At 37.5% G+C, this 26,925-nt stretch overlaps 1 protein-coding gene and 1 long non-coding RNA gene across 5 annotated transcripts; one reads left to right on the top strand and one right to left on the bottom strand.

Moving 5' to 3' along the window:
* The first annotated feature begins 508 nt into the window (after positions 1 to 508).
* LOC104094158 (homeobox-leucine zipper protein HAT22-like) lies at positions 509 to 26,925 on the top strand. 3 transcript variants are annotated; one of them, XM_009600031.4, is made up of 3 exons: positions 509 to 1,061; positions 1,162 to 1,241; positions 26,435 to 26,925. In XM_009600031.4, exons 1-3 carry the CDS (start codon positions 669 to 671, stop codon positions 26,679 to 26,681), a joined length of 720 nt encoding a protein of 239 aa, XP_009598326.1. In that variant the 5' UTR covers positions 509 to 668; the 3' UTR covers positions 26,682 to 26,925. The 3 variants fall into 3 exon arrangements, with proteins under 3 accessions (XP_009598326.1, XP_033511555.1, XP_070056261.1); XM_033655664.2 differs by lacking the exon at positions 26,435 to 26,925 and adding an exon at positions 3,773 to 4,055 and having other exon boundaries at positions 518 to 1,061; XM_070200160.1 differs by lacking the exon at positions 26,435 to 26,925 and adding an exon at positions 1,836 to 1,959 and having other exon boundaries at positions 527 to 1,061.
* Positions 24,517 to 26,670, bottom strand: LOC138909077 (uncharacterized). Of its 2 annotated transcripts, none has more exons than XR_011415590.1 (3): positions 26,533 to 26,670; positions 25,092 to 25,181; positions 24,517 to 24,866 (listed from the first exon to the last, which is right to left on the bottom strand). It is a non-coding gene; the product is annotated as an uncharacterized lncRNA (long non-coding RNA). The 2 variants fall into 2 exon arrangements; XR_011415591.1 differs by having other exon boundaries at positions 24,517 to 24,849.

The following is a 26,925-nucleotide window of genomic DNA, read 5'->3' as shown; positions in this document are numbered from 1 at the left end:
CCTCTATCCTGGGATAGAGAGGCTGTTTCCGATAGACCCTTGGCTCCTTCCCTCCAAGAACTCTTCACCTTGCTCTTGGGGTGACTTGAACTCACAAGCTCTTGGTTGAAAGTGGAGGTTGCTCACTACAAAAAAAAAAAAAAGAAGAAGAGAGAAGAATATAATATACTATATAAAAAGTGGCACACCATTCCTTTCCCTCGTGTACTTTGCTTCATCCACTTCCAAGATTATTCCACGTAGAATTTACGTATGTCAGCTATTGTAAAATGTAGTACAATTTATATATATGCTTTATTGATTATATACATAAAATATTTACTACTCTGTGGGGGGGGGGGGGGGTTATGAATAGAGTGTTTTGTCTTGGTCAACCTAAGAAGAGAGAAAGATTATAAAGAGACAGACAATGGTTTTATTTTACTTAAACAAAAAGAAAAAAGATAATATGCTCACTCTAAATTGCTGTCCCTTGTTAATTTCTTGCTCTTTAATTAGAAATTAATAATAATTAATAATTAATCATCTTTTTCCAAGCACTCCTTTCCAAAAGAAATCCGATGCTTTTTCTCCTCTCAACTAGACACATAAACCTCAAAACCTTCCTTATATATTAACAATACCACCGTGTAAAATATTAGTAATTCATTTCACTCAAATCCTAAAAAATGATCTGCAACACAAGGCTAAGTCTAAGCTTATTAGGATCATCAGGAGAATCTACTACTCCTAAGAGAAAATCAAACCAAGATCAAGAATTAGATATTAATCCTTTCCCTTCTTTAACTCTTTGCTTATCATCTTCAGCAGTTAATTCGTCGGTAATAAGTGCTGCAGTTTCTTCATTTTCTAACTCAAGTATCAAAAGGGAAAGAGATGCTAGTTTTGAAGAAGAAGTAGAATTGGATACGAACAAAGTAATTATTTCTCCAAAGTTAGACGATGTTGATCAGGAACAAGATGAAGATCATGAGTTTGGTACGAGGAAGAAACTTAGACTTACTAAGGAGCAATCTGCCGTTTTAGAAGATAGCTTCAAAGAGCACAGTACTCTTAATTCTGTAAGTCATCTTTAACCTCTCTTTTTTTTTTTTCTCTTGTTCATAAATGTTTGAAATATTCTAAATTTGACCCTTTTTAATTTTAAATTCAAATTTTCAGAAGCAAAAGCGAAATCTAGCGACACGATTAAGTTTACGTCCTCGACAAGTGGAAGTATGGTTTCAGAATCGAAGGGCCAGGTAGTTACCATTATAATTAACCCCGCTAGCTTTATTACAATTCGGCTAGTATGTGAATATGGATCTTTGATTTTGGGATTATAAAACTTTTTTTCAAGTTTCAAATTGATTTTTCATTTTATTATTTTCAAGATGTGTCTGTTTATTGTAGTATATACACATTATTTTTACAAAAATTGTTATTCATGCACATATTTAGTGAATTTTTTCTAGTAAAACGGTGTCAGATGACACTCTTATGCCAAGGTTTCTTCGCCAGTGTCCGGAATCAGAATTTTATTAGGATGTCAAAATATTAAAAAATAAATACAGAAAAAAAGGGAGTAAAAATATAATATATATACGTAAAAATAAATTTTTGAACCGTAAGTTCCGGCAAAGGGATGCTAATTGACACTTAGCATAAGTTTGCTCCACCACTGGACTATTCAAATACTTTTTTAGCTTTTCTTGATATTCTAACTTTTCTTATAGAAATTGTTGAAACTCAGCTCCCATTTATCCAAAAAAAGTTAAATAATAATAATAATTGCGTGTATCATGATGTCAAGAAAACTTCATTTTGTTTTCTTTTTTTGATCGATGCGACAACAGGACTAAGCTGAAACAAACAGAAATTTGATTGCTAAATGAGATGCTCAATTAATTTTGGCATGTATATGCTAAATGAGATGCTCAATTAATTGCTAATTTCAGCCAAATAATAAATAGTGTTTCAAATTTGATTAATTGGTGTTGATATATCTGATCATTCGTTCAAGTAATTGTTAGAGAGATCATATTTTTATATTCTTAATTACATTTTCAACATTAGGGAATGTTGTTATGTTGAAGATTGATTAGTATAATTAGTGAAAAGTGATTAATAGGTAAAAGGAAAATGTGTAGAAGTCAGGTATGATAAATATTTCGTATTGCCCCATGTTGATCTATATATAAGCTATCCTGGTCCAGAAATGTGAAAAATATTTCTATTTGTTTAACAATTCTGCTAGCTGATGCAATGAAAGAAATGTAAAGCCAGCAATCCAATCAAAATACAAGTACTTCATAAAAAATTTATAGACTTATTGATATATTACTGCTTTGATTAACAAAGGAATTAAAGTTTACAACAGGTAAAACTAATAAGCTATCTGTTACCAATGAGTATCGACTGATACAGCGTCGGATCTAAGATTTTAAAATCATCTGAAAGAATAGGAAAAAGGAGTTTAGTCGTGGGTGCTTACTCAATATTTATCTAATTTTTTTTATAATTATCTATACAAATTTACTAAATTTGATCAAAGATAAAGGGTACTTGAGCACCCGCAAGAGACCATGTAAATCATAGGTTCTTAATTAGGACATCAAGCTCATTACTTACTTGGGACTTCTATTGACACATAAACTATTAAGAAATTTGCAACTAAACCTAAATTTTGAGGAATTCTTTTACGATTTGAGCTTTGCCTCTTATGTTCATGGTAAGGATTAACAAGACAAGTACATAATCATGCTTCAATCGTAAATAAGTTGGGATAACTATATTATGAAGATTTATAATGACGTGAGATTTGACAATTTTACGTAGGTTGTCGGCCTACCATAAGTCTCCTACTTTAGCCGGATTTGGGACCGACAATAATGTAAGCAAACTCACACTGATGGAGTTTGTTCACGCTGAGAATTATTGTGTTATATATTACTATTGTTTATATATTAGTGAAAATACTATAAGTTGTTCTAGGGACATTCATGGATAGCTCACTACTAGAAAACTGTCAAAAGGCGTCCAGATAAACCGACCGAAATCGGTCAGAATCGAATAAAAATCGACCGATTTTCGACCGACTTTAATTCATCGAAACAACAATGGTCGCTAACATGAGGCGACCGCAGACAATCGATATTTTCGACCGAAGTCGGTCGGTAATTTTCAACGCACTTTAACCAAATAATCTGACACATTCCAAATTTACTGACCGAATTCGGTCGTAATTCCTAAAAATATTTTTAAATTAGCGACCGATATCAGTCGGAATCTTAATTATTATTATTTTTAAAATTGTTCATTTCCGACCGAAATCGGTCGGAATCTTAATTATTTATTTTTAAAAAATTGTTCATTTCCGACTGAAATCGGTCGGTATTATTAAAATATTTAAAATAAAAAATTTCGACCGAAGTCGGTCGGTAATTTTAAATTTCTAGAAATTTTATTTTAACATTTCTGACGGACTTTGGTCGGTATGCGGTCAGTTTTCTAGGTAAATATTTGGCAGAATACAGTTGTTTTATAGTTGCACCACCTGCGAACAACCAATCACCTATAATGGCAGCATTACATTGTTGTCATTCAACCAATAATAATAACAATAACAACAATAACAACTATAAAAACTATATTAACAATATTTATAGAGTTTCAAAATATCCAACAACAAAACGTTTCACAAGTTAAAAGTTCAAACATCATTCAATGAGTATTTTGTACTACATTATCTCCATCTTACTACTAGAAGCTTCATCGTCGGTATGGCTTGAAGGATCACGACGAGAAGGATTAGTATCTGGGGAAGACTTACGAGACCGGAGAATCAGAAAAGCACCACTAGCAAGAAGATTGGCCAGCTGACCTTGATGGACACTAAATTGTTCGTCCCTCTTTTCTAGATGGCCTTGAAGGGTGTCAAATTGTTTCTCTCTCTTTTCTTCTCTAGCCTTTGCCTCTCCAAGCTCTGCTGACAGCTTTGCGATTGACGAGCGCAAAACACAGCACAAAATTATTGCTCGCTGGTCAAAGATAATATAGATTTATTATTGTCTTCACATGGATTAGATTTAAACAGTGTTCGAATAATCTCCAGTTGATTACTACCGAGGAAAATTAATACTTGATTTGATAACTGTTACTACGGTGAACTACTAAAAATTAAGCAAATAACAATTGATCACAAAAGACAGTAGATGAGCAACAAAGAAATATCAATGAGCGGGATAAGGGTATTTGACTAGATAGGTGAAAGATAACTGACTCGGGATCTAATTCTTGAGTTAATTCACTCTATAATACGGTTGATTCTCACAAATTCAACCGATAGTCAGATTGCACTTAAAGTTAATGTTCCTCTTTTGATTAAACGTTAATTCAGTAATTAATCCAATTGAAGCACGGTAAACAATTGCAACAATCAAATGATGGTTATGATCAAAAGGGTAACTTCTCACGAATATTTTCCTATTTTCTAGTTCGATTAACAATTCAAAAGGCTCTTTCGGTTACCTATTTGAATCACGAATTTAAACTAGAGCATAAGATATGAAGAAATTCAAATTCAAACTCCTCTTTCGATTAAGCAAAACAATAAATAACTCACAATATAAATTAAAGCTCCAACAATTAATTCTAACAATTATCAAGAATTAAATACCTAATCAAGTTATCGAAACACCATATCTGTCAACACCCTAATGAATATTACTCCATAACAATGGAGTAATACATCTCAAATAAGTTTAAGAACAAAGAAAGCATCAATTCTAATGATTCGATACAAACTCATGTATTGCACAGATTACAGGTTATAGTATTGATGAATTCTTGAGTTGCCTTTGTTGGTTCTACAATCTCTCGTAGGTCAAAAGTGTCTTTAAAATCGTATTTTTGGTGTATTTATACCGTGTAGAAACAAGTCCGGATGAAACTATCCTTTCCCAACCGAACTTGAAAATCACTCTGACGATTTTACACAGCCGTGTCGCACACCGCGCCGCCCTATATGGAGCGCTAGTGAGGAAATCCAGAGAGCTTGAACTTTGCTTGTCATACCACTTTTGCATTGTCGAGCCGCACCGTGCCCCATGCGATGCGGTAGTGGCTTTTTCTTAGAGCAAATTCATGTGTTCACTTTTTACTATTCAGACTTGGCCCTCGACCTCCGAACGTGATCCCGGCTTAATTTCTTGGGCTTCTACTCAGATTTCAAAGCTCCAACTTGTTCGATTTTGCTCCAAACTACCTAAATAACTCAGAATCATTTCCTATCAGGCATAAAATACATAATAAGTATAATTCACTATCATTTAAGCCCAAACACATATAAAATACAGTAATTAGAGTACAATACTACGACTAAAACACATGTTTCTAGCCTACCATCAGCGATCTTCTCCATAGTCGAGAGAGTCGACCTATCAAGTACCTAGCCCTAGGCGGAAGTCCCTATACCTTGCAACGCCGAAAGGATCTCTATGGAAGGCCGTATGCTATCCCCTCTTTAGCACCACCGATAGCATCCAACCATATCTTCTGCGCTTCTTCGTCTGAAATGGAAGGTCTCTCGCCTTGCTCATTCGGTGGCAAGCTTTGAGTGTACTTCTCCACAGTAGTCTTGTAACGACCCTTTATTTAGAAGGTAGAAAATTATTAACTATATAATATTATAAACATTAATTTATTATAGTAGTTATGAAACTTACATATGTAGTCTTCGCCCGGTCCTCGACCCATCTAGTTGGATCTGTCGGTGCCTTCTTCTTCAGGATATGAGTCTCCATGAAGAACTCATCATGAGTCATATTCCTCACATATTTATTTTCCTATAAATATAATAAAATATGTTAACTAAATTAAAATATACAAATATAATTCGATAAAAATAGATTTAAATATTTTAAGGAATTACGAGTAGTCTCCTCGCAATCCCCATGCTCCTTACACCCACACAGTTCAAGGAGCCACCCTTCTCAGATGCTCGGGCATTATTTCTCTGTTCACTCTTCTTCTTAAATTTTTCAGTGGCCCACTGCCTTAGCAAATCCTCCCATAAATGCGGTAGAACCCATGAAGGCTTCTTGCTCTTCTTCGGAGCAACACAGAAGAAATTAGGTAGTCTCTTACTGCATTGAAACTCAAAATTTACAAGAATGACACTGTTATGCCGGTTCTCCAAGGCGCACTTAGTCTGAAAATAAAATGTGTAATGTTAGATAAAAATATTATTTATATAATGCTTAAGTAGATAAAAATTATATTAAAACCTTAAATGGGTTAAAAATTTGCTCCACGAGCTTCGGTAGAAATTCACTCCAAGTCGTATAGGGTGCATCATACAACCGGCCAAGAGTTTCTGTGACTATCTTTGTAGTCTGATGACTAGGTATGAACCTGCAACATAGCAATTACATTAAATAAACAAGACTAGCTATTATAATTCAGCAAAAACAAAGAAGTAATAAATAAATCATACCAATTGCCCTCAAGCCTGATGATCATCCTATGATAACGATCATACCACACTTTCTCTGGATTATCATCCTCCGGTGAATCTGAAGCGTGCCTAGAAGGGGAGGCATCTAGCTCAGCCCTACTATCCTGAAGGCGAAATCTAGAAATACTAGGAGACGAACTCCATGGAGAGGGAGACGAGGTCGCTGATGAAGATGGATGCAATCTAGACCCCTGATGCGATCTAGATCCCTGTTGCGATCCAGACAACTACTGAGATCCAGACCCCTGCTGCGATCCGGTGGCTGTAATCTAGATGGATACTATCCAGCTGGTGGTGAAGCAAATGGAGCAGATGACGGGCGTATAATCACATGGCTCTGTGACTGCTGACTCGGTGTACCCATGTAACTATATGTAGAATTATGTGGAGGAAGCGTGGTATAGCCCTATGGTGGAGAATGGTAAGAATACTGCTGGGAGGGCGAATGATAAGTAGTCTGATGAGTAGATGGATGTGGTGGACAAGATGTGTGCCTAGAAGTTTGCTGTCGGCCATCAGCAGCGGAGGGATGCAAGTGTGAAGTGGAAGGAAGCGATGGTGTAGCACTATCCTCATGATCAATAGGCCTCTTATCCTTCCTAGACCTACCTCTTCCCCTACCAATCATCTGCATAAATTAAAGAAAATGTTAGAATTGAGAATATAAATCTATATAAGTTGAGAGCACTTGAAAAAACTAACATGCTAGTCGTCTTCGAAATATCCTTCCTCGTCCGAAAATTCTTTCTCTTCACTTATTTCATTTTCATCAGGTAATTCTTCGTCCTCATTTTCTATGATTGTTATTTTCTCCATATCAACTTCTTCTAATATATGTTGAGGATGCTCCAAGTCATTTTCTAATTGATCATCCACCATTTGGTTAACACTTGAGGTATCGTTTTGGTAAGCAACATCTAACACATTCTCAACTTTCACCCTACCAAGAGGCTTAGTTTTGATTACAACCAACTAATCAACCTTATCCCTCCGCAATGGATATGGAGCATAATACACTTGCCTAACATTTTTTGTAATTATAAAAGGATCATAGCGGTCATACTCCCTCTTTTTATTAACCTCAATTATGTTGTACTGCGAGTGTACATTTGTACCTCTTGTAGGTATTGGGTCAAACCACTTGCATCGAAAAAATGTGATCTTATTTGGCTAACCTGAATATGATAATTCTAGAATCTCTTTGATCACATCATAATAACCATTTTTCCCATCCCGATTGCCTTCACCACTTTTAACACACACCCCATTGTTATTGCTTTTTTTGTTTTTATACTTGGAGCATTCCTCGGTGTGAAATTTATAACCATTCACAAAATTCTTAGACATAGTTATAACCGTGGGTGCAAGTCCGACCGACATTGATCTTGGGCAGGAAATAATAAATTAGAATTTTCGACCGATATCGTTTGGTATTCTATAAATATTTTAATTAAATTTTTATAATTATATTAAAAATAATTTTTTATTATCGAAAAAAATAATTGATCCTGGGTGGGAAAGAATAAATTGGAATTTTCGACCGACATCGGTCGGTATTCTATAAATATTTTAATTAATCTTTTCTTTGGTAGATAGTATGCAAGTGTGACCAGGCTTTGGTCAAAGATTGATCATTTTCTGACCGTCGTTGGTCGAAATTTTTAACTGTGTTAGATAAAGTAAACTTTCTTTGTTGTTGACCACGTTTTCCGACCGACTGTGGTATATTTATGTACAATTTGTTAATTGAATTTTTCGATCAATTTCCTTTGTTTTCGACTGATATCGGTCGGTTTTTTATTCCGACCAATTTCGATCGATATGCTTTGAACGAATTTAGACAGTTTTCTAGTAATGGCTTGTCAATATTAAAACTCGTCACTACTCAATAATCATCAACATCTTAATCTTAATCACCAGCCTCTTATCGTCATCCTCCACGTCCAGTCATCCCTTGGTTGTCCATATGCGTCGCGACCTTTGCACGCACTAAAAGCTTAACCTAATTAAATACTTATTTAAAATTTCTTTACCACTAATCAAACTTTTAATTTATTCATACTTTTTAAAGTCTGATAGTAAGCGTCCTCCACTTCCAACCAAGAAGTTGTAAGTTCGAGTCACCCCAAGAGCAAGGTGGGAGTTCTTGGGGAGAAGGATGCCGAGGGTCTATTGGAAACAGCCTCTCTACCCCAGGGTAGGGATAAGGTCTGCGTATACACTACCCTCCCCAGACCCCACTAGTGAGATTATAGTGGGTTGTTGTTATTGTTATACTTTTTAAAGAAATTCCAGTACTTGTTTTTCGACGACCCTCGTTTCTTATTTTGTGCATCTGAAATTAGAGATTGGTTATACTATAGTGCATTTGTTGTTCGTCTTTTTCTCCTAAATACTAAGCACACGTGTCTTAATTATCTTTTGGAGAAAATAAAAGGTCAGCTTGCCTACTTTATAATACTCTTATACTCGAGGATCACAATTTTTTATATGTGCCCAAAAAAATGAACAATTACGATAATGGGGCAATTCGGTGCACAAAGTATTTCGCGTTTACACATGGGAGAGGTTGCACCTAACAGATGTGATATAGACAGTTTACCCTAATGCAAGCATTAATAATTGCTTTCACGACTCGAACAATTACATTAATCTTAAACAACAATACGATAATCTTAGTAATTAGGACAAGAGTTCCATGAATTATGAGACTAATTGGAACTTTTTTAGACTAGTATAATTTTAAACTCAGCCCAATGGGGGGTGGGGGGGGGGGAGGTGGTCATGGCCATGGAAGGGGTTGCTTTTCTAAGCATCAATCTTGCAATTATTTCTTGGTTAGAAATTAAATTTAAATTTGATACTCACAATAGAACGAATATATCACCTTCAAATTAACAATGTCAAAATTTGCATATGATTATATGAAGAATCATGAGCTGAATAATAGACGACGTTCTTCGATTTTCTTTTTTTGTTTTTGGTGTTTAAAAAGGAATACTATCAGATTAGTTACCCAAAAAATAAAACTACTACTACTACTTTGCTTCCCGTTATTGTTAAAGCTAGAGTCTAACATAGTGCTATTAGACAATAGTGATAAGAAAGTCCCTGTTTAAGAAATCTCATTTGGCTTCTCAAAAAAGTTTAACAGTCATTAAAACAAAAGCTCTAGCAAATTGTATATAAGAGACTTGTTTCAAAAGTTGGAGTGGATTAAATCAAAATTTGATGGAAAAGTTTATATGCTATATATTGAGGGAAAAAGTTAAAGGTTTCTACCTCATTTTGCCTTTAATTTCAACAAGCTACCAGTACTTGACAATCTTTGAAAACTTTTGGGGAGTAATTAAACAGCATCAGTGTACGTAGTAGTAAAAAGTGATCACAGATTAATATAAAACCTTCTTTTTATAAACCGACAACAAATTAATTCCATGTGTTATAAGATAGCTCTTATTATCTTCTAGAATGTGAAAGTCTTCACAAGATAATGATTGCCTGTTTTACTTTAATTAAAGAAAAGATGGTCAGCTCTCTGTCAAATACCAACAGTTTCCCCAAAATATTTCCAAGAAATCTTAGATCAGATTATCTTACTGTTGATTAAAGAAATGGTGTTATCATTTCCTAAAGTTGATCTTATTCTTTAAAATATCACTTGTGCAAACAAAGCAACAAAAGCCAATCAAGTTGTCACTTTTTAATCTTCTACACTGATTTTTAATATTTACTAACTTTTCAAAAATAGGGGTATTATTAATTTTACATAATCTCAGAGAACACTTTTAGAGCCTGTTTGGGCCGTCCTCTGTTCTGTGTATTGATCAAGTTACAACGGATCATACAAGACCAAGTATGTGGAAATGACGTCAGGTAGCTACTTTTAAGCATGCTATTTAAAATATATTCATAGTTTGTAATGTATTTAAAGATTAGTCAATTTCGTTTAAATTTCAGGACACAACGTTCTAGAGTTTAAACCTCAAACTTCAGGACATTGTGTCCTAAAGTTCGAAAATTGTGTCCAGAATTTCGAATCTTATGTACTGAACTTTAAATTAGTAGTTCAGAAATTCAGGACATTGTGTCCTAAAGTATAAAAATTTTGTGTCCTGAAGTTCGAATCTTATGTCCTAAATTTTAGATTAATGGTTCAGAAATTCAGATTTCAAATTAACAGTTCAAAAATTCAGGATACTAAGTCCTAAATTTCCAAATTCAGAATACTTAGTCCTGAAATTTGGGTGAATTGACTAATCTTTAAATATATTATAAATTGTAGATATATTTTATAGCGGGCTTAAAAATGATTATTGATGCACTTCGCCGCCAAGTACCAAGATACGTGACGAGAGTCCATCTACTAAAATGATTACCTAATTAATAAAGGTAGAATTCTTGCAATACAAAGAAGACTGGTCAAACATGGTAGATGGTTGGATATTATAAGTTAAGTTGCTCGGACTCGGATGCGGGTGTTCGATATGAGTGCGGATCTAGAGGTCAGATTCTTCATGATCTAAATATGAAGATTCGGGGATACAAATTCAGGTACGGATACGGGTGCGGGGATTCGGCTAAAAATAATTCAATTATTTAAAAATAGAGTTATAAAAATATGTCTAAATTATGAGACATTATGTGAAAAACTTACAAGGTATTCCGAGAAGGAGAAAATATTGAACAAGAGTAAAATTTTACAAGGAAATAAAAGGAAAAGGACTGACATAGAAATTTATATATACAAGGTATTCCATTTTCTTTTATATCACCCTAGCATTTGATTTATTTTCAAAATTCATTGTATCTGTCCCAAATTTTTTCGTTGATTTTGGTCAAAGTACCCAAAAACGGTTGACCAGATCCGACACGGATTCCACACCCATACCCACACCCACATCGTGTCGACACGGGTACGGTACTGAAAATGAAGAGTCCGAGTAACTTAGATTATAAGTGACTTCATCTCAAGTTTTATGAAAATTGTAAGCATTAGAGACACAGGAATTTTTAAAGGTTTCGAGTTCAAGTCCAAAAAAATGACGAAATCCTTATTAGGGAGTGTTTCTCCTATTTATGAGTCTAACATACTATACAAATCTAGATATATCAGACCACTTAATTTTGGGTACCAAATGATTAAACAAAAAAAATAGGGGTGATGTACAGAGGGAGTTTGAAGCCAAGACTAGCAAAAAGATTAGAGCAGCTGATTTTTTATCCTTTTTAAACATCCATTAGAACTTAGGTGAATTCCGAAAAAGTAGACTTAGTTGACTAGTTGATGATTTCTGAAGTAGGGAAAGTTGGGACTGTTGTCCAACTTTGGATTCTGATTTTGTTTATGTCCGAGCTGTACATAGTATTTTGGTAATAAAATTCTGTAACTACTAAAAAAAGGACATGACATTTCTACGTACCTATAGAACTGCAGTAGATGCTAAAATTAAAGCTCTTATCAATCTCACAAACAAACAAGCCTAAAAGGAAACAGTATGCTAATGAAACAATTCTATCAAGGCTTGATAAATCTCTGGGAGGATCGTAAATTTGATATCAATAAGATTAATCACAGGGAACAAAGAGATTCAACCAAGAATAAAGAAGATACATTTGCATGAGTGCTGATATATTGCAACAAAAAGGTCGAAAATGACAATAATCTTTGTATAGGGTAAAATATGTTTATATTAAATGATCGCATGAGGAAGTGACATATGGAGCCGAACACAAAAGATAATTCAGTCTGAAGGCAACGATCTTGTCTGTTACCAGAGAGAATGATACCCATAAAGATGAAATAAATGTCTGCCACCACGTACCATTTAATGAGGAATATTCTACAGCATTAAGTACACGGCCCGTTACAAGGAATATGACACTCATTGTCTGCCGTTACACATTCTTCAATGGCTCTCATAATGGACATTAAAGAAGGGCTCGATCTTAGGACATTGTTCCCTAGGTGCAGCTATAAATAGTGAGCTCTATTATCATTGTAAATGACACAAATTTTCTAACAAACATAAGCTACCTTCTATTCAAAGCTCAATATAATTTTATCTTCTTTTTTACTGATATCATTGCTATTGTCCCCGGAAGCCATACTCCCAAAATTACTATTTCTGTTATTTTATCTCTATCTCAAGGCTAAGTATTATATTTTTTGTCTAATTCATCTATTATTTTAGGATCAAATTAATTCACTTGTCTATAAACCACGTATAAATTCAACTGTACCATTTTACGGATAAATGGTTTGGCGCCCACCGTGGGGCTTAGACAGTTGTGTAATTAAGTTGGTCCTTGCCTCTTTTACTAACGCGTTTGATTATTTGTTCTTATCAAAAAATCATAGAAAATGCCAGATAATGGTGTTAACAACACACACAACCTTGAGGCCCATGGAAATCAGCCTCAGCACGAGGATTCAATCAGCTATACCCGCAGTGAGGGGAACAAGGCCACACCGATCCACGGCAGGCGGTACCCGCGACACATTCGAGAGGCGACTCCTGAAGATGCTGAAGAAGAGCACGTCGTCGAGGCAGTAAGGGTCTTATAGGAGCAACAAGAGGCTATTTTAGGCCATCTCACATGGCATGATAAGGTGATGATAGAGTTGAAGCACGTATTATCGGGTGCTTCCAATAATGCAAATGGACGAGGTCCAGTTCCTCTCGGTGCTCTCGCAAATCAAACAACGCAGAGGGTCGACAACAGCATTCCGAGGAGTGAGGTCGGCTTCGATGGGATCGGGGGAAGCAGATCCGGTCACAACAACGAGAGCGATCCCTTCAAAAGCAAACTCATATTGCTCATGAGGAAAGTGAACGCCCGCATTAACCAAATTCCGGGTGCACCATCAGTGCTGAGAGGGTCGGACTCGAAGAAGTACACTCAATTATCGTACAAACCAAGTGCGGCACCAGAATTGATCGCAAAACTATTTAAAATGCCAGACGTGCCGAAATATGATGGGACTTTAAATCCTCAAGAGCATATCATCACCTATACAATGGCGGTGAAGGAGAACGATTTAGCTACCCACAAGATCAAATCAGTTTTGCTGAAAAAATTCAGAGAGACTCTCACGAAGGGAGCTTTGACGTGGTATTCGCCTTTGCTTGAGCATTTCATAGACTCCTTCGAGATGCTTGCGGATTCTTTCATTAAGGCCCATGCCGTGGCCAGAAAGGTACAAGCCCGAAAGGCCGATATATTCAGGATTGCATAAGGAGAGTCCGAGTTGCTGAGGGAGTTTGTAAGCCGGTTCCAGAAGGAAAGGATATTGTTACCGGTCATTCCGGATGTATGGGCGGCTGAAGCATTCACCAGAGGTTTGAATCCGAGAAGTTCCGATGCTTCCCAGAAGTTGAAAGAAAGCTTGCTCGAGTTCCAAGCAACAATTTGGGCGGATGTTCACAATCAGTACGAGTCAAAAATAAGGATTGAGTGTCACGACCCAAACTGATGGGCCGCGACGGGCACCCGGTGCCCTTATGCAACCGAGTACCAACGTAACATATCTTTCTCATTACATCAACATGGGTAAATGGGCCAGAAGGTCCGTATGAGGTAACAAAAATAAAACATGAGAGAACACTCGACATAAGACTACCCAATCTGATATAAAAACCCATACACGTGACATACAGGCCTATAAGGCCAACACGATCATTTAGAAACTCAAAACATAGGCCTACAAAGCCATACAAGTATCCTTATATATGACATCTGTCTACAAGCCTCTAAGAGTACATACTTATCATAAAGGTCGGGACAGAGCCCCGCCATACCAAACAATACATGTCTAAATCATACTGACCAAACAAGCAACTCCGAAGCAAATTGAGCGCACCAACATCTTCCGATGAGCTGATGGCCTACTTAGAGGACTCTCAACCTGTCTATCGGGACCTGCGGGCATGAAACGCAGCGTCCCCAAGCAAAAGGGACGTCAGTACAAATAATGTACCGAGTATGTAAGGAATGAAAATCAGTAAACAATAGACATGAGGGAAACATGGAGTAAAAGACTCAACATGTATATCTGAATAGCTCTGTGAATCATTTAATATTATAATGTCATGCATATGTGTATAAATATCATACCATGCATAGGTATATGCGTTCATAACATCATTAAGCCTCTGAGGGCATCCCATCATATCATCTCGGCCACTGTGGGCAAATCATCAACGTATACCAGCTGATCAGGTGGTGGTGCGTATATAACATCATAATCTTTTCTCATATCCCATATACATATAATATACGTGTATATAACGCCATCTAGTCATGGGTCAATGTATATGTATAAATGCATGAAATGCATAAGAAATACGTTAATAAGATTTCTCGGAATATCATAAAAATAATGTCTGTCGGATAAACTTTATCAAATACGTATTTTTCTGAGACCCATGAACAAAATATATAATAATAATTCATATGGGAAATCGAGAATATAGATACCCCTAGTATTTCTATGAATAGAGTCATTTATGAAAGTTGTGTATTTTGCTTGTTTCATTTGTATCATTTGGACCATGCCAAAAGAAAGAAGGGATAGCCTTAACATACCTGAAGTAGAGAAAATCCGTATGATATTCTTGGGAAAGATTGCACCGTACTCCCTTAGAATCGTAAATTTCCGTTGCTATTATTCTAAGAAGTCTCGTAGTATAATTTTCGGATGAATTTTGCTGAAGCCTTCTTTGAATTGTAGAGATTCAAAATGAATTCTCTGTTGAAGCCTCACCCGTTACTTTGCTTAATTCCAATTCACCTCTCTTTGTGAATTAGAAAAGTCTTTACCTTAGTGGGTGGGGGGCCCACTTAGGTGATGACTTAGCCTATAAATATGACACTTTATCATATATTAATTAAGAGTCATTCATTTGAGCAAGGTTTCTCGGCAGCTTCATCTATAAGCTTTTCACTCTTGAATTGTGTATAATAATCTATTATCTTGGAGGTTTGTGGGCCCCCACTTTATGGCTTTGTTGGCAAAAGACTTCTCCATATTTTGCCACCTTACTAAATGAACTTAAGAGTCACAAATTTGGCCCATATCTTGCTGCCACGTTGGAGAGCATTTTAGGCTTGTCCACAACATCTTAATTAATTACCAATTCCTTAATTAACTTGGTAATTTCCCACTAATCCAATAATTAACCAATTACCTACATGATTAAGAATTATCTCAAATTACTTAAAAGACTACCCACTCTTAACATACCTTATACACCTTACTATCATGGTCATGTGGTAACTTGTATGACACTAGTCCATAAATACGGGGTATTATAGCTTGGATTGTATTTTATCTCAAAATAACAAACTTCGACGAAACTCATTTTCTTTAATTCGTTTACCCTTTCACCTTCATGAATTTACTCATCATTTGTTTGAAATTACATAATACTTATAATCTCCAAATAATCTTGTCCTTGAACTGATGTCAATTATCTTACGACAGATTCAACGTACAATACTACAGGGTGTAACATCGTCGTAACAAAATACTGCGGAGTGCAACATCATCGTAATTAATTACTGTAGAGCATAACATCGTCGTAATAAATTACTGTGAAGCGTAACATCATCGTAATAAATTATTGTGGAGCGTAACATTGACGTAATAATGCGAGGCGTAATATTGAGGATGATCAGCTCGGTTTTCCTGCGTCAGTTAAGGGTCGGGACCGGGAGAAGAATAAAGAGAAATCAAAAGACAATTTCGACACAGATCGACGGTCTTCGAGGAGCCGATTTTTGCCCTATGAACGGGCCAAAGGACACGGCAGAGGTTTTCGATCGGCAGATAGGTTCTTTACCGATAGAAGAGTTGATCGCTGCCGGAATAACAGGCCGTTACAAGACAAGGAAACGCCAGGTTCTCGAGATTCTTCCTACTCCAAACTTCCATAATATTACTTCAATGTCAGTGTAGTATAGTTGGTATCGGCTATGAGGAACATTAAATAAGCACGGTTCCCAAAGCCAATAAGATCTGATCCCAGCGAGAGGGATCCTAATTTGTGGTGCGAATACCACGGGACAAACGGTCACCGGAACGGGGACTACCGGCATCTGAGCGAAGAGCTGGTGACACTGCTGAGAAATGGCCATCTCAGGGAATTTTTAAGTCCGGGCTAAAAAACACTTATGGTCGCAATCGTGACAACACGGAGCCCTCTAAAGCAGGAGAATATCCCCCGTGCCTGACGATTAACATTATTTTTTGGGAAAACGAGATTAACGGGGTTAAATTCTCGGTTGAAAAAAAGACGAAGGTGTCAGTAACCCACAACAAGAGGCTTCGGGAAGTCGTTGAAGACGACATCACCTTCGCGGAGGAGGACGCAGATGGATTGTTGCTACCATACAACGACGCATTGGTAATCTCTTGAAATGTATTAGATTTTAAAATTAAACATGTTCTGGTGGATCCAAGGGATTCGGCCAATATTATACAATGGAGGGTATTGGAGCAAGCCAAGCTCACCGGAAGCATCATTCGGGCCACAAAACTCCTCGTCGGGTTTAACCTAGCAAGCGTGAAAACCCAAGGAGAGATCTTGATGCCTACGAATGTCGAAGGGGTGATGAAGACTTCCCTTTTTGAGGTGGTGGATGGTGATATGGGCTATAATATTATCCTTTGAAGACCATGGTTGCACGAGATGAAGGTTGTGCCATCGAAATATTGCCAGTTGCTGAAATTCCCAACTCCCAAGAGAATTAAACAAATAAGAGGTGACCAACTGGCGGCATGGGAGATGAATGCAATTTCGGTCTCCAGTAGTAAAGGGAAGGAGCATGCGACATAGCAATTATAGGAATTGGCACCTGCTCCTGAGTCAAGTGAAGTCAACCGAAGGGAAGAGGCATCAGAATCTTATTAGGTGCCAAGGTATTTCCATGTACCAGAAGAGGCGGGCGTAACAAAATCCATAGCGGAAGAGCTTGAGCAATTCGCATTATTCGAAAAGTTCTTGGAGGGGAAATTCCACTTGGGGACAAGACTGCACCCCGAACTAAGGTATGGATTTATTGAATTTCTTAAATTTAAAGTCGATTGTTTTGCGTGGTCGCATGCGGATATGACAGGTATCCCACCCGAAGTAGTCGTACACAAGCTAAGCTTGGATCCCAGCATTCCTCCGGTAAGACAGAAAAAATGTCCTATTGCCAAGGCCAGAAACAAATTCATCAAAGAATAGGTAACTCGTCTACTTGATATCGGTTCAATCCGAGAGGTAAAGTATCCAGACTGGCTAGCTAACGTAGTGGTAGTTTCACAGAAGAACAATAAATTTCGCATGTGCGTAGACTATAAGGACTTAAACAAGGCGTGCCCAAAGGACTCGTTCCCATTGCCAAACATTGATCAAATGATTGATGTAACGGTCGGGCATGAGTTAATGAGTTTCCTCGATGCTTAATTTAGGTACAACAAAATTAAAATGACCCTGGAGGATCATGAAAGAACTTTTTTTATAATGAATTTCGGCACATATTGCTATAATGTGATACCTTTCGGGCTAAAGATCGCCGGAGCCACTTATCAGCGGCTCGTAAACAAAATATTTGAAAAATAAATAGGGAAACCATGAAAGTTTATATAGACGATGTGCTTGTTAAGTCTTTGAACGCAAGTGATCATCTTAAAACCTTGCAAGAAACTTTTGACATCCTAAGGAAGCATAACATGAAGCTTAACCCGGAGAAGTGTGCGTTCGGGGTCAGCTCCGGCAAGTTCCTTGGATTCTTGGTGTCACAAAGGGGGATTGAGATTAACCCCAATAAAATCAAAGCCATCGAAGATATACTGGACCGATATCAAGCATAAAAGAGGTTCAAAGGCTCACGGGGAGATTGTCTGCTTTGAGCAGGTTCATTTCCCGATCTTCAGAGAAATGCCATAAATTCTTCTCGTTACTCAAAAATAAGAAGAATAACTTCGAATGGACCCCGGAATGTCAGCAGGCTTTGAGGGATCTGAAAAGGTACTTGTCAAGTCCTCCGTTTTTATCGAAGCCGAAGGAAGGCGAAAAACTGTTAATCTACCTAGCAGTCTCGGAGGTAGTGGTAAGTGCCATTTTAGTCCGTGAGGATGAAGGTACGCAATCTTCCATTTATTACGTTAGTAGAATTTAATGGGAGTAAAAACTCGCTACTCACATTTGGAGAAGTTAGCCTTAGCCCTCGTAGTCGCTGCTCGGAAGCTAAGGCCTGATTTCCATTATCACCCGATAGCTGTGGTGACCACCTATCCCCTGCAGAATATCCTTCATAAACCCGAACTTTGGGGTAGGCTAGCTAAATGGGCTGTCGAAATGAGTGAATTTAACATAGAATATAAACCTAGAACTGTGATTAAGTCACAAGTTTTGGCCGATTTTATTCCGGGATTGTTACCTTTGCCAACCAAAGAAGTAGTGATGGTGTCAGAATCGACATCAGGAGTTTGGACCCTATTTACGGATGAAGCTATCAACATAAAAAGGTCCAGTGGCATAGTGTTAACCATACCTTCAGGATAAACCCTGAGGCAGACCATAAGAACGGTTCCTCTGACTAACAATGATGCGGAGTATGAAGCTTTGATTGCAGGGTTCGAATTGGCCCGAGTACTAGATTCTGAGGTCATAGAAATCAAATATGACTCCCAACTGGTGGTAAATCAGGTCTAAGGGATCTTCGAAGCCAAAGAGGAACACATGCAGCAATACGTAATGAAGGTTCAGGCTCTGCTTGCTCGATTCTGGGAGTGGTCAATTATGCATATCTCAAGGGAAGAAAATGCAGAATCGGACGCATTAGCTAACCTCGGCTCGTTAACTGAAATGAAGGGATCGAACTTTGGTACGGTCGTACAGCTTATGCACTCGGTTCTGGACGCAGATAGCTACTACGAGGTAAAGTTGCCTAAAGATCCCAAGGCATCCCAGGCGCTACGCACTAAAGCAACGTGATATAGTTTCAAAGAAGTTCAATTGTACAGGAAATCTTTCCAAGGCACGCTGGCCTAATGTTTGGGAGCCTCCGAAGCTAATTATGTTATAGGAGAAGTCCACGAAGGGATCTATGGAAATCATTCGGGCACAGATTCCTTAGTACTAAAAGCGGTAATGGCAGGATACTATTAGCCCCGAATGGAACAAGACGGCAAAGCGTTTGTTCAAATATACGATAAGTGTCAACGCTACGCACCATTGGTACATCAACCAGCAGAACCATTGCATTCAATTTTGTCTCCATGGCCATTCATGAAGTAGGAAACGGATATCATCGGACCACTGCCACCGGTCCCTGGTAAGGTAAGGTTTCTTTTGATTTTAACTGACTATTTTTCTAAGTGGGTTGAAGCAGGTCCTTATCAAAAGATCGGTGAACGTGAAGTAGTGGATTTCTTATGGGAGAACATAAATTGCAGTCTTGGGATACCAAAAGAGATAGCATGCGACAACGGGCCACAATTTGTAGGTGCAAAGGTCACAAAGTTCCTTGAGGACTTGAAAATAAAAAGGATCACATCTTTGCCATACCATCCGAGCGCAAATGGTCAAGCGGAATCAACGAACAAAATGATTACACAAAATCTCAAAAAGAGATTGGAAAAAGCTAAAGGCAAATGGCCTGAGGAACTGCCAAGTAAATTATGGGCGTACCGAACAACGGCCAAATTGAGCACGGGAGAGACTTCTTTCTCCCTTGTATACGGAGCAGAAGCCCTGATCCCGGTGGAAGTAGGGAAGCCTACCTTGAGATACTTCCGGGCAAATGAAGAAACAAATAATGAAACAATGTTGGTCATTTTGGAGCTGCTTGATGAACGCATGGACTTGGTGTATATAAAGATGGCAACTCAAAAGCAGAGAATAGAAAGATATTACAATCGAAGAGACAACCTCCGTTATTTCAAAGTGGGAGACTTGGTTTTAAGGAAAGTGACTTAAAACACCTGGGAACTCAATGCAAGGAAGCTAGGTCCATCAAAGGAAGGCCTTTATCTGGTTTTAGTTGTCACCGAGTAAGGATCATACGAGTTGGAGAATCAAGATGGAGAAAAGTTGTCAAGTAACTAGAACGTGGCACACCTCAAGAGATACTATTGCTAGTGAACATCACCTGTACTGAAAGTATGTGCTGCACTCTTTTTCCCTTCGTCCAGTTTTTGTCCCAATTGGGTTTTCTGGCAAGGTTTTTAACGAGGCACCAATGGAAAGCATACTATGAAGGAAGTTTCAACAGCAGCAATAAGACCTTTTAGTGACAAGGCACACAAGCGAAGAACCACTCCGGGGTGGTTAGATAGTCTTTTGCTCGATAGCAAAGTTCCTATCGGGAAGTTATGTTTGTTATCGAACAAAGATTACCCGACCGTTCACAAGTGCAAGCTACTGGGGATTGTTAGATAATCTTTGGCTCGATAGCATAAATTCCTAAGGGGAAATGAAGTTTTTTACCGAACTAAAGATTATCTAGCAATTTACTAGTAGAATCCCCGAAGGTGTAAAACTTCAGGTGTTCAAATATGTATTCTTCGCATTCAAACATTGGGGGAAATGATATGAGGATACGGCAACAACGACTGTCGCTTTGACCAGAATACGAAATTCGGAAGCATAGTTGTATCATCGAGACCCGAGACTGCGTGGCCAGCCCCGTAGAAATAATTTGTACAAGTTAGCCACAAGAAATATCAATTTCTTTTTAGAACAACGAATGCTTATGTACTTTTGAAAATGGAAGGAATAAAATAAAGTCCTTTTATTTCTATCTTATTTCCTGTCTGAACGATGAATTGATTTTGTCATTCTAAAGTTAAACAAGTACTTCAAATGCTAGTGCCGTAATGAACAAGAGACGTCCTCTTCAAGAGCACCGTAAACATAAGAGGGCCCTCCCTTATAAAAATCCTCACGATAAAGGGTTGATTTCGGAAGAACATGTGGCCGAAATCCAAATGCTTTCGGGGGAAAATACACTCAAAGTCTTGCATGATCAGACGCTAACAGTAAAACTTGCACAAAACACTAAAATGAAAAAGGACACAAAGATCAAACTTGCATAAATATTTAAACAAAATTACGAAGAAAGGAAAACTAATACAATACTTGAGTAAAAAAGTGTTTTTATTTACAATGAATGTGCCAAAATACACAAGTACAAAAGTTGGAAAAAGAAATCAAAAACTAAGATGCTACATCTCCGGAACCCAGAGAAAGAGAAGCATTCGCGCCCTCAGGAGAAGTGGGTAGATACGACGCCGACTAGATGTCATGGACTTCATCATTTTGACCTTCAATATCATTGCCTTCCAATTCCTCTTCATTTCCCGAGAATTCGGAACTGGAACTAAAAGAATCGGTAGCATCAGGCCTGGCCGGAAGACCCCCTTTAGCAGTTGACTCCAGCCCACGGGCTTTAGTGATTTTGGCATCAAAGTCAATGACACCCGCTTTAGCCTCTTCCAAAGTTTTTCTCCTCATGATGTACGTATCATATATTTTTTCAACAATGAGGGAAGCCGCTCGGCGCTTGAGTTCTTCTTTAAGTTGGTCAACCTCGGCAGAAAGAATTTCCCCCGCGGATCTAATAGACCGGAGGCTGACATCGAGATCATGGACAGTAGAGCTAAAAAGTCTATTATGCTCAATGGTCTTCTTATACTTTCCCTCCAATTGGGCATACTTCACTCCCGCATCAGCGAGCTCTTCAGTTTTGGAGTTCAAGACTGCCTCCAAATTATTTAATCTTTTAGTAGAGGCAGCTTTGCGATCGGATGCAGCAAGAACGACACTATGGACTTCAGCCCATTTGGCCCTAGCCTCTTCTAATTGAACCCTCAATGGGGCGATCTCTTGGATAAGTGTATCTACTTCTTGCTCGGTTTGCTGCAACCGAGACTCCAACATAGCAGCCTCAACAACTTTAGCTTTCAGTTTAGTAGTTTGGTCCCGCTCGGCCAAAAGTTGATCCCGCTCGGAGGTAAGTTCCTCCTTATCTCGAATCAACCTTTGGAGGCCCTAGGAAGCAAGAAAATTGGCTTGGGAAACAAAAAGTGCAAACAAAAAATACTACTATAGCATTGTTCAACAAACACTCTCCCGAGAGATTTTGTATCTTTTCCCTATCTTTTTCTAAAGCCAAAAGGCTTCAGATAGTTAGCAAGTTCCACCATAAATTTTGGGTAGACCTGAATTCAACAGGAGAGAAGGGTCAAACAACTTCCTTATATGAAAAGGTAAGAATAAGATGAGTTCGACTTATTATGATTTTGGCCTCTCACCCGTATATAAGGGACAATTCTTTCCACGTGCGGGTTTTGGGCGTAGTAACGCCCAAAACGTTTGGACCCATTGGTCCAAGCCTTTAACCCTAGGTGGTACCCACCGAGTCGCTGAAATAAGTAAAAGACGAATGGTCAATAACGATGTGGAATGATCTTTAACAGAAGAAAAAATAAGTGAAAGACTTACGAGTGCGGTTCTATAATTCCGTAAAGGCTGGAGTCGTGGCCGGGATGATATCACTGGTGGCGATTGAAATGAACCATTCCATCCACCACAATAGTTGTCATCATCCATGCTGGATAGCAGAGCATGGTGGCCATGCTTGCTGAAATTTATCATTCACCCGTGGAAGATCTTGGGGGAATAAAGGTTCATCACTCGAGCTAGGGTTACCTCTTCTCCCGTCTCCTGGCACAAGCGCTGAAGACAAGTGATTGTCCTCCACACGGAAGGACTTACTTGTGCCAAATACACTTGGTAGCAGAGGCAGAACTCCATGATGACGACATCAAGCTCTCCACTCAAAGAGAACTCTCCCAAAGTGAAAGGATACGTATAAAAATACCTAAAAAATCTTCTTGGGTGAGGTTATCCGCTCCGCCATATTGGGAGCAATAATGTCCAAATTCTGACAGTGGCAGTCTTCCTTCACATTAGGGATACTGGAAGGACAGATTGAAGAAGGGTATACGCTAACAACCCACATACAAAGGTGAGCAGAAGGATACTTCTCTTCAAAATCTTTGGTAGTGACTAGACTCTTTGGGATGATGGTGCTCATCGTAGGAGGAGCAGCATCATCAGCTTTATCGTTGTTCTTTGAAGCTCTAGGGTTTCTGGAGGAAGAGGCCATTTTTTATCAAAAGGAAGGTTTTCTCTCAAAGAAGAAAGTTAAAGAAAGGTTAAAGACGAAGTATGAGTTGAGGAAAGAAAGTTTGAGAAACTTTAGAGTGTTATGAAGTGTAAATGAAGGAGGTTGATGCGTATAAGTAAAGGTATAGGCGGCTAAAATCGTGGCCATAATTACCTCGATAACCGACAAAAGTGATGCTAAATTGTGGGACACTACTAGAAACACAGACTTTTCCCACGGAAGAATCGGTGGAAAATCTGTGTGAACTTTCAATATTCTCACGACATTCCCAGGGGAGACGCTCAGTGGGAAAATGGCTGGTGGAAAAATAGTTTCCCAAGACATTCGTGGGTAATTCCCAGGGCGTTTCCCACTGAGGGTTTGACGAGAACCTGGTGGGGTCACTAGTGTAATTTTCTACGAACGTCGTGGGAAAGTAAGAAAATATAATTATTTAAGTTTCTTAAGTTTTCCTCCGAATCCGTGGGAATTATTAAAAATAATTTAGATTTTTTTTTTATTTTACCCATGAAAGCAGTGGGAAAGATTCACAATCTGGAAATAGACATATGAACATTCCCACGAAATTTAGTGGGAAATGTTCAAATTCTTGAAAGAAATATGCACAAAAAGCTCCCGGAGTCGGTGGGAAATCCGTGGAAAATCTGAAAAATATTTTCATGGCCAAATCTGTTTTTAGAACTACACCACATGCCAAAGAGAAAGTACAACCAACAATACAAAACTAAATACAATTACGCATTCAAATACCAAGTTCAACATACAATCCAATTTATTTCATAAACAACAACTAATCAATCCATTTCATAATCAATATCCAACTAATCAGAAAGTAGAACAAAAACTCAAAAAATCCAACATTCAATATTCAACATCCAGGTACCATCCAAGACAAGCTAATAAAAGAAACTACTCCTTAGTTATCATCAGATGCTGAAGAATGGGGCACAAAAAATGCACCAGATGCTAAGAGGGAGTTTATCTGAGATTTGATACTTTTAACATCACTAGTGACAAGTTTTAATGCATCGTCCTTTTGCCTCATTTCTTCCTCCCTTCGCTTTTCTTCTTCCTCTCTTCACCTATCTTCTTCCTCTCTTCGCTTTGCCCCTTCTTCCCTTGCAGCCCTTTCTTGAAGATACAACTCAGTAATCTTCGCTACCTTCCTATTCAATTCCTCAAACTCATCCGGATCAACCGAGCAATGTGAGGAAGAATAATAATTAAATAAAGACTCTAACAGACTTATCATGCATCAATATCATGGTTCTTAAAAAATATATAAGTAATTAAAGGAATTGGTAAAGATGTAATTCTCATTCACAAAATTCTAACAGACTGCAATGTCTCTCAGTAACTAACATAACATGTAAATGGATTAGAATATAATATCACATAGAAAACTTACTTCAGTTTCTTAATGGTCAAAGTATATATATTGGGTATAAGCTTAACTGCCTACTTTATCAATATCTCCTTATAGAAAAGAAATGATAACCTAGCAAAACAAGTTTTACAAAAAAAATTAAATCTAACTTGGCTTCTCATCCAAATGTTTGTACAATAAAAAGGAAGCCTTAAACAAATATTATAGTATCCAAGGTCTCATATATAGATTCACTAGTGGGGGTTGCCCGGGCCCAATAGTTCTTTAAAAATATTGTTACAAGAAGCAACAATAAGCAAAATAAAGAAGCAATAACATTCCACAATAATCAAATTTGAGATAAGTCGAACTGTTAAGCTTCAACTTTTACTCTATAAGAATCTATTGTTAGGATTCTACATCTCGTTTGTCACATTGTATGAAAACTTCCATATTATACATGTATGGAAGAGACTGCAATAATTATGGCTGATAACTATATACTCAATTGGGCGAGACACCTACATAAGTGCATAACATCATCTATGATTTCTGCAATATCCTTGTTTCAAAATTTGTATCCTTGGCAAGGATTTTATTAAAAAAAATTCTGCCTTTCATCAATACTATTAGTTACGTTAACTGCTGCTAAAATGTATAAAACTATAGAAGTTAAGGCTAAAATAGCTGACAAAATCAGAGATAAATTTAGCATGTATTCACTGACAAATAGACGGAACACCAAAAGGTAAAAAGAAGTATTCCACAAAAAAAAAATAGAACAAATTGCAAATAAATATGAATATGTGTCAGCTCTATCTGCTTCATATCAACACTGATGACTTCTTACGTATACTCCTATCTTTTTATTCTACCACCTTGTATACATTAAATATGTAAAAACAGTTAAAAATTTGCTAAGCCAAATTTTTATACATGTCATGTGAAGGTAAAAGCAAGTTAACATAAAAGAAGTTTTTTTTTAAAAAAAAAAGAAGAAGAAGAAAAATAGATACCACACTAACAGTGACACACACACACATTGTAAAAATTCAATCTTCTCAATCAAGATTCAACAAAAAATAGCTTCTCAAGTACCCAAATCTTCAAAACCTTCAAAACTCGTAAACCCTATATATACCATTTCAGATGCATATAACACTTCTAAAATCCAATGTCATTTTGTAAAATAAAAATTTCGAATAGACAGATATAGTCTAACCATAAGAAAATACAAACCAAACTCAAACTTTAAAAAAAAGCAAAATCTAGAAGTTCAATAAAAATTAATTTCTTTCAATAAATTCATCGAACACCTAGTATACAGATAGGTTACCTAAGGAGTTAACAAACCCAATTCTTGACCAATAATTTCTTGCATGCAGACGAATTGGAGTGAAGCAGATTCAAGCTTCAGGTGACAGTGGCGGAACCCCAAATCGGGGAAAGGGGAAAGGAGAAAGAGAAAGAGAGATCGACTTACCAATGTTGTCCCTGAAGTCTCCAAATTATAATTCCAACACCAATCTCACCGAAATTGCTGCTAGAGTTATCGAAGAATCCAACACTGAAGATGAAACAGATTCCGAATTTTTCTTCAATGACAATAATGAGACATTCAGTTGTGCGTAGATTTTGAATGAGAAAACTGAACTGGATAAGGATGATAACGGTGATGATGATTTTGAATTTGCTTTTGTTAATACAAAATTTGAAGTTTCACCTATTTCTGCTGATGAAATCTTCTACAAAGGTCAAGTCCAATTTTCAACACAGTTGTGAAAAATGGAAGAATGGGAGAAGCGGACGACCTAATTAGAAGGTGGGAAATCCTTCTTCCCAAAAAATAAAAAATATACTAATATTTACTTTCCCA

This window comes from Nicotiana tomentosiformis, chromosome 4, assembly GCF_000390325.3.
Source record: "Nicotiana tomentosiformis chromosome 4, ASM39032v3, whole genome shotgun sequence".
In the NCBI taxonomy this organism is placed as follows: domain Eukaryota; kingdom Viridiplantae; phylum Streptophyta; class Magnoliopsida; order Solanales; family Solanaceae; genus Nicotiana; species Nicotiana tomentosiformis.
The sequence above is the reverse complement of the archived record's forward strand: the minus strand, read 5'-3'. Positions and strand labels throughout refer to the sequence as shown.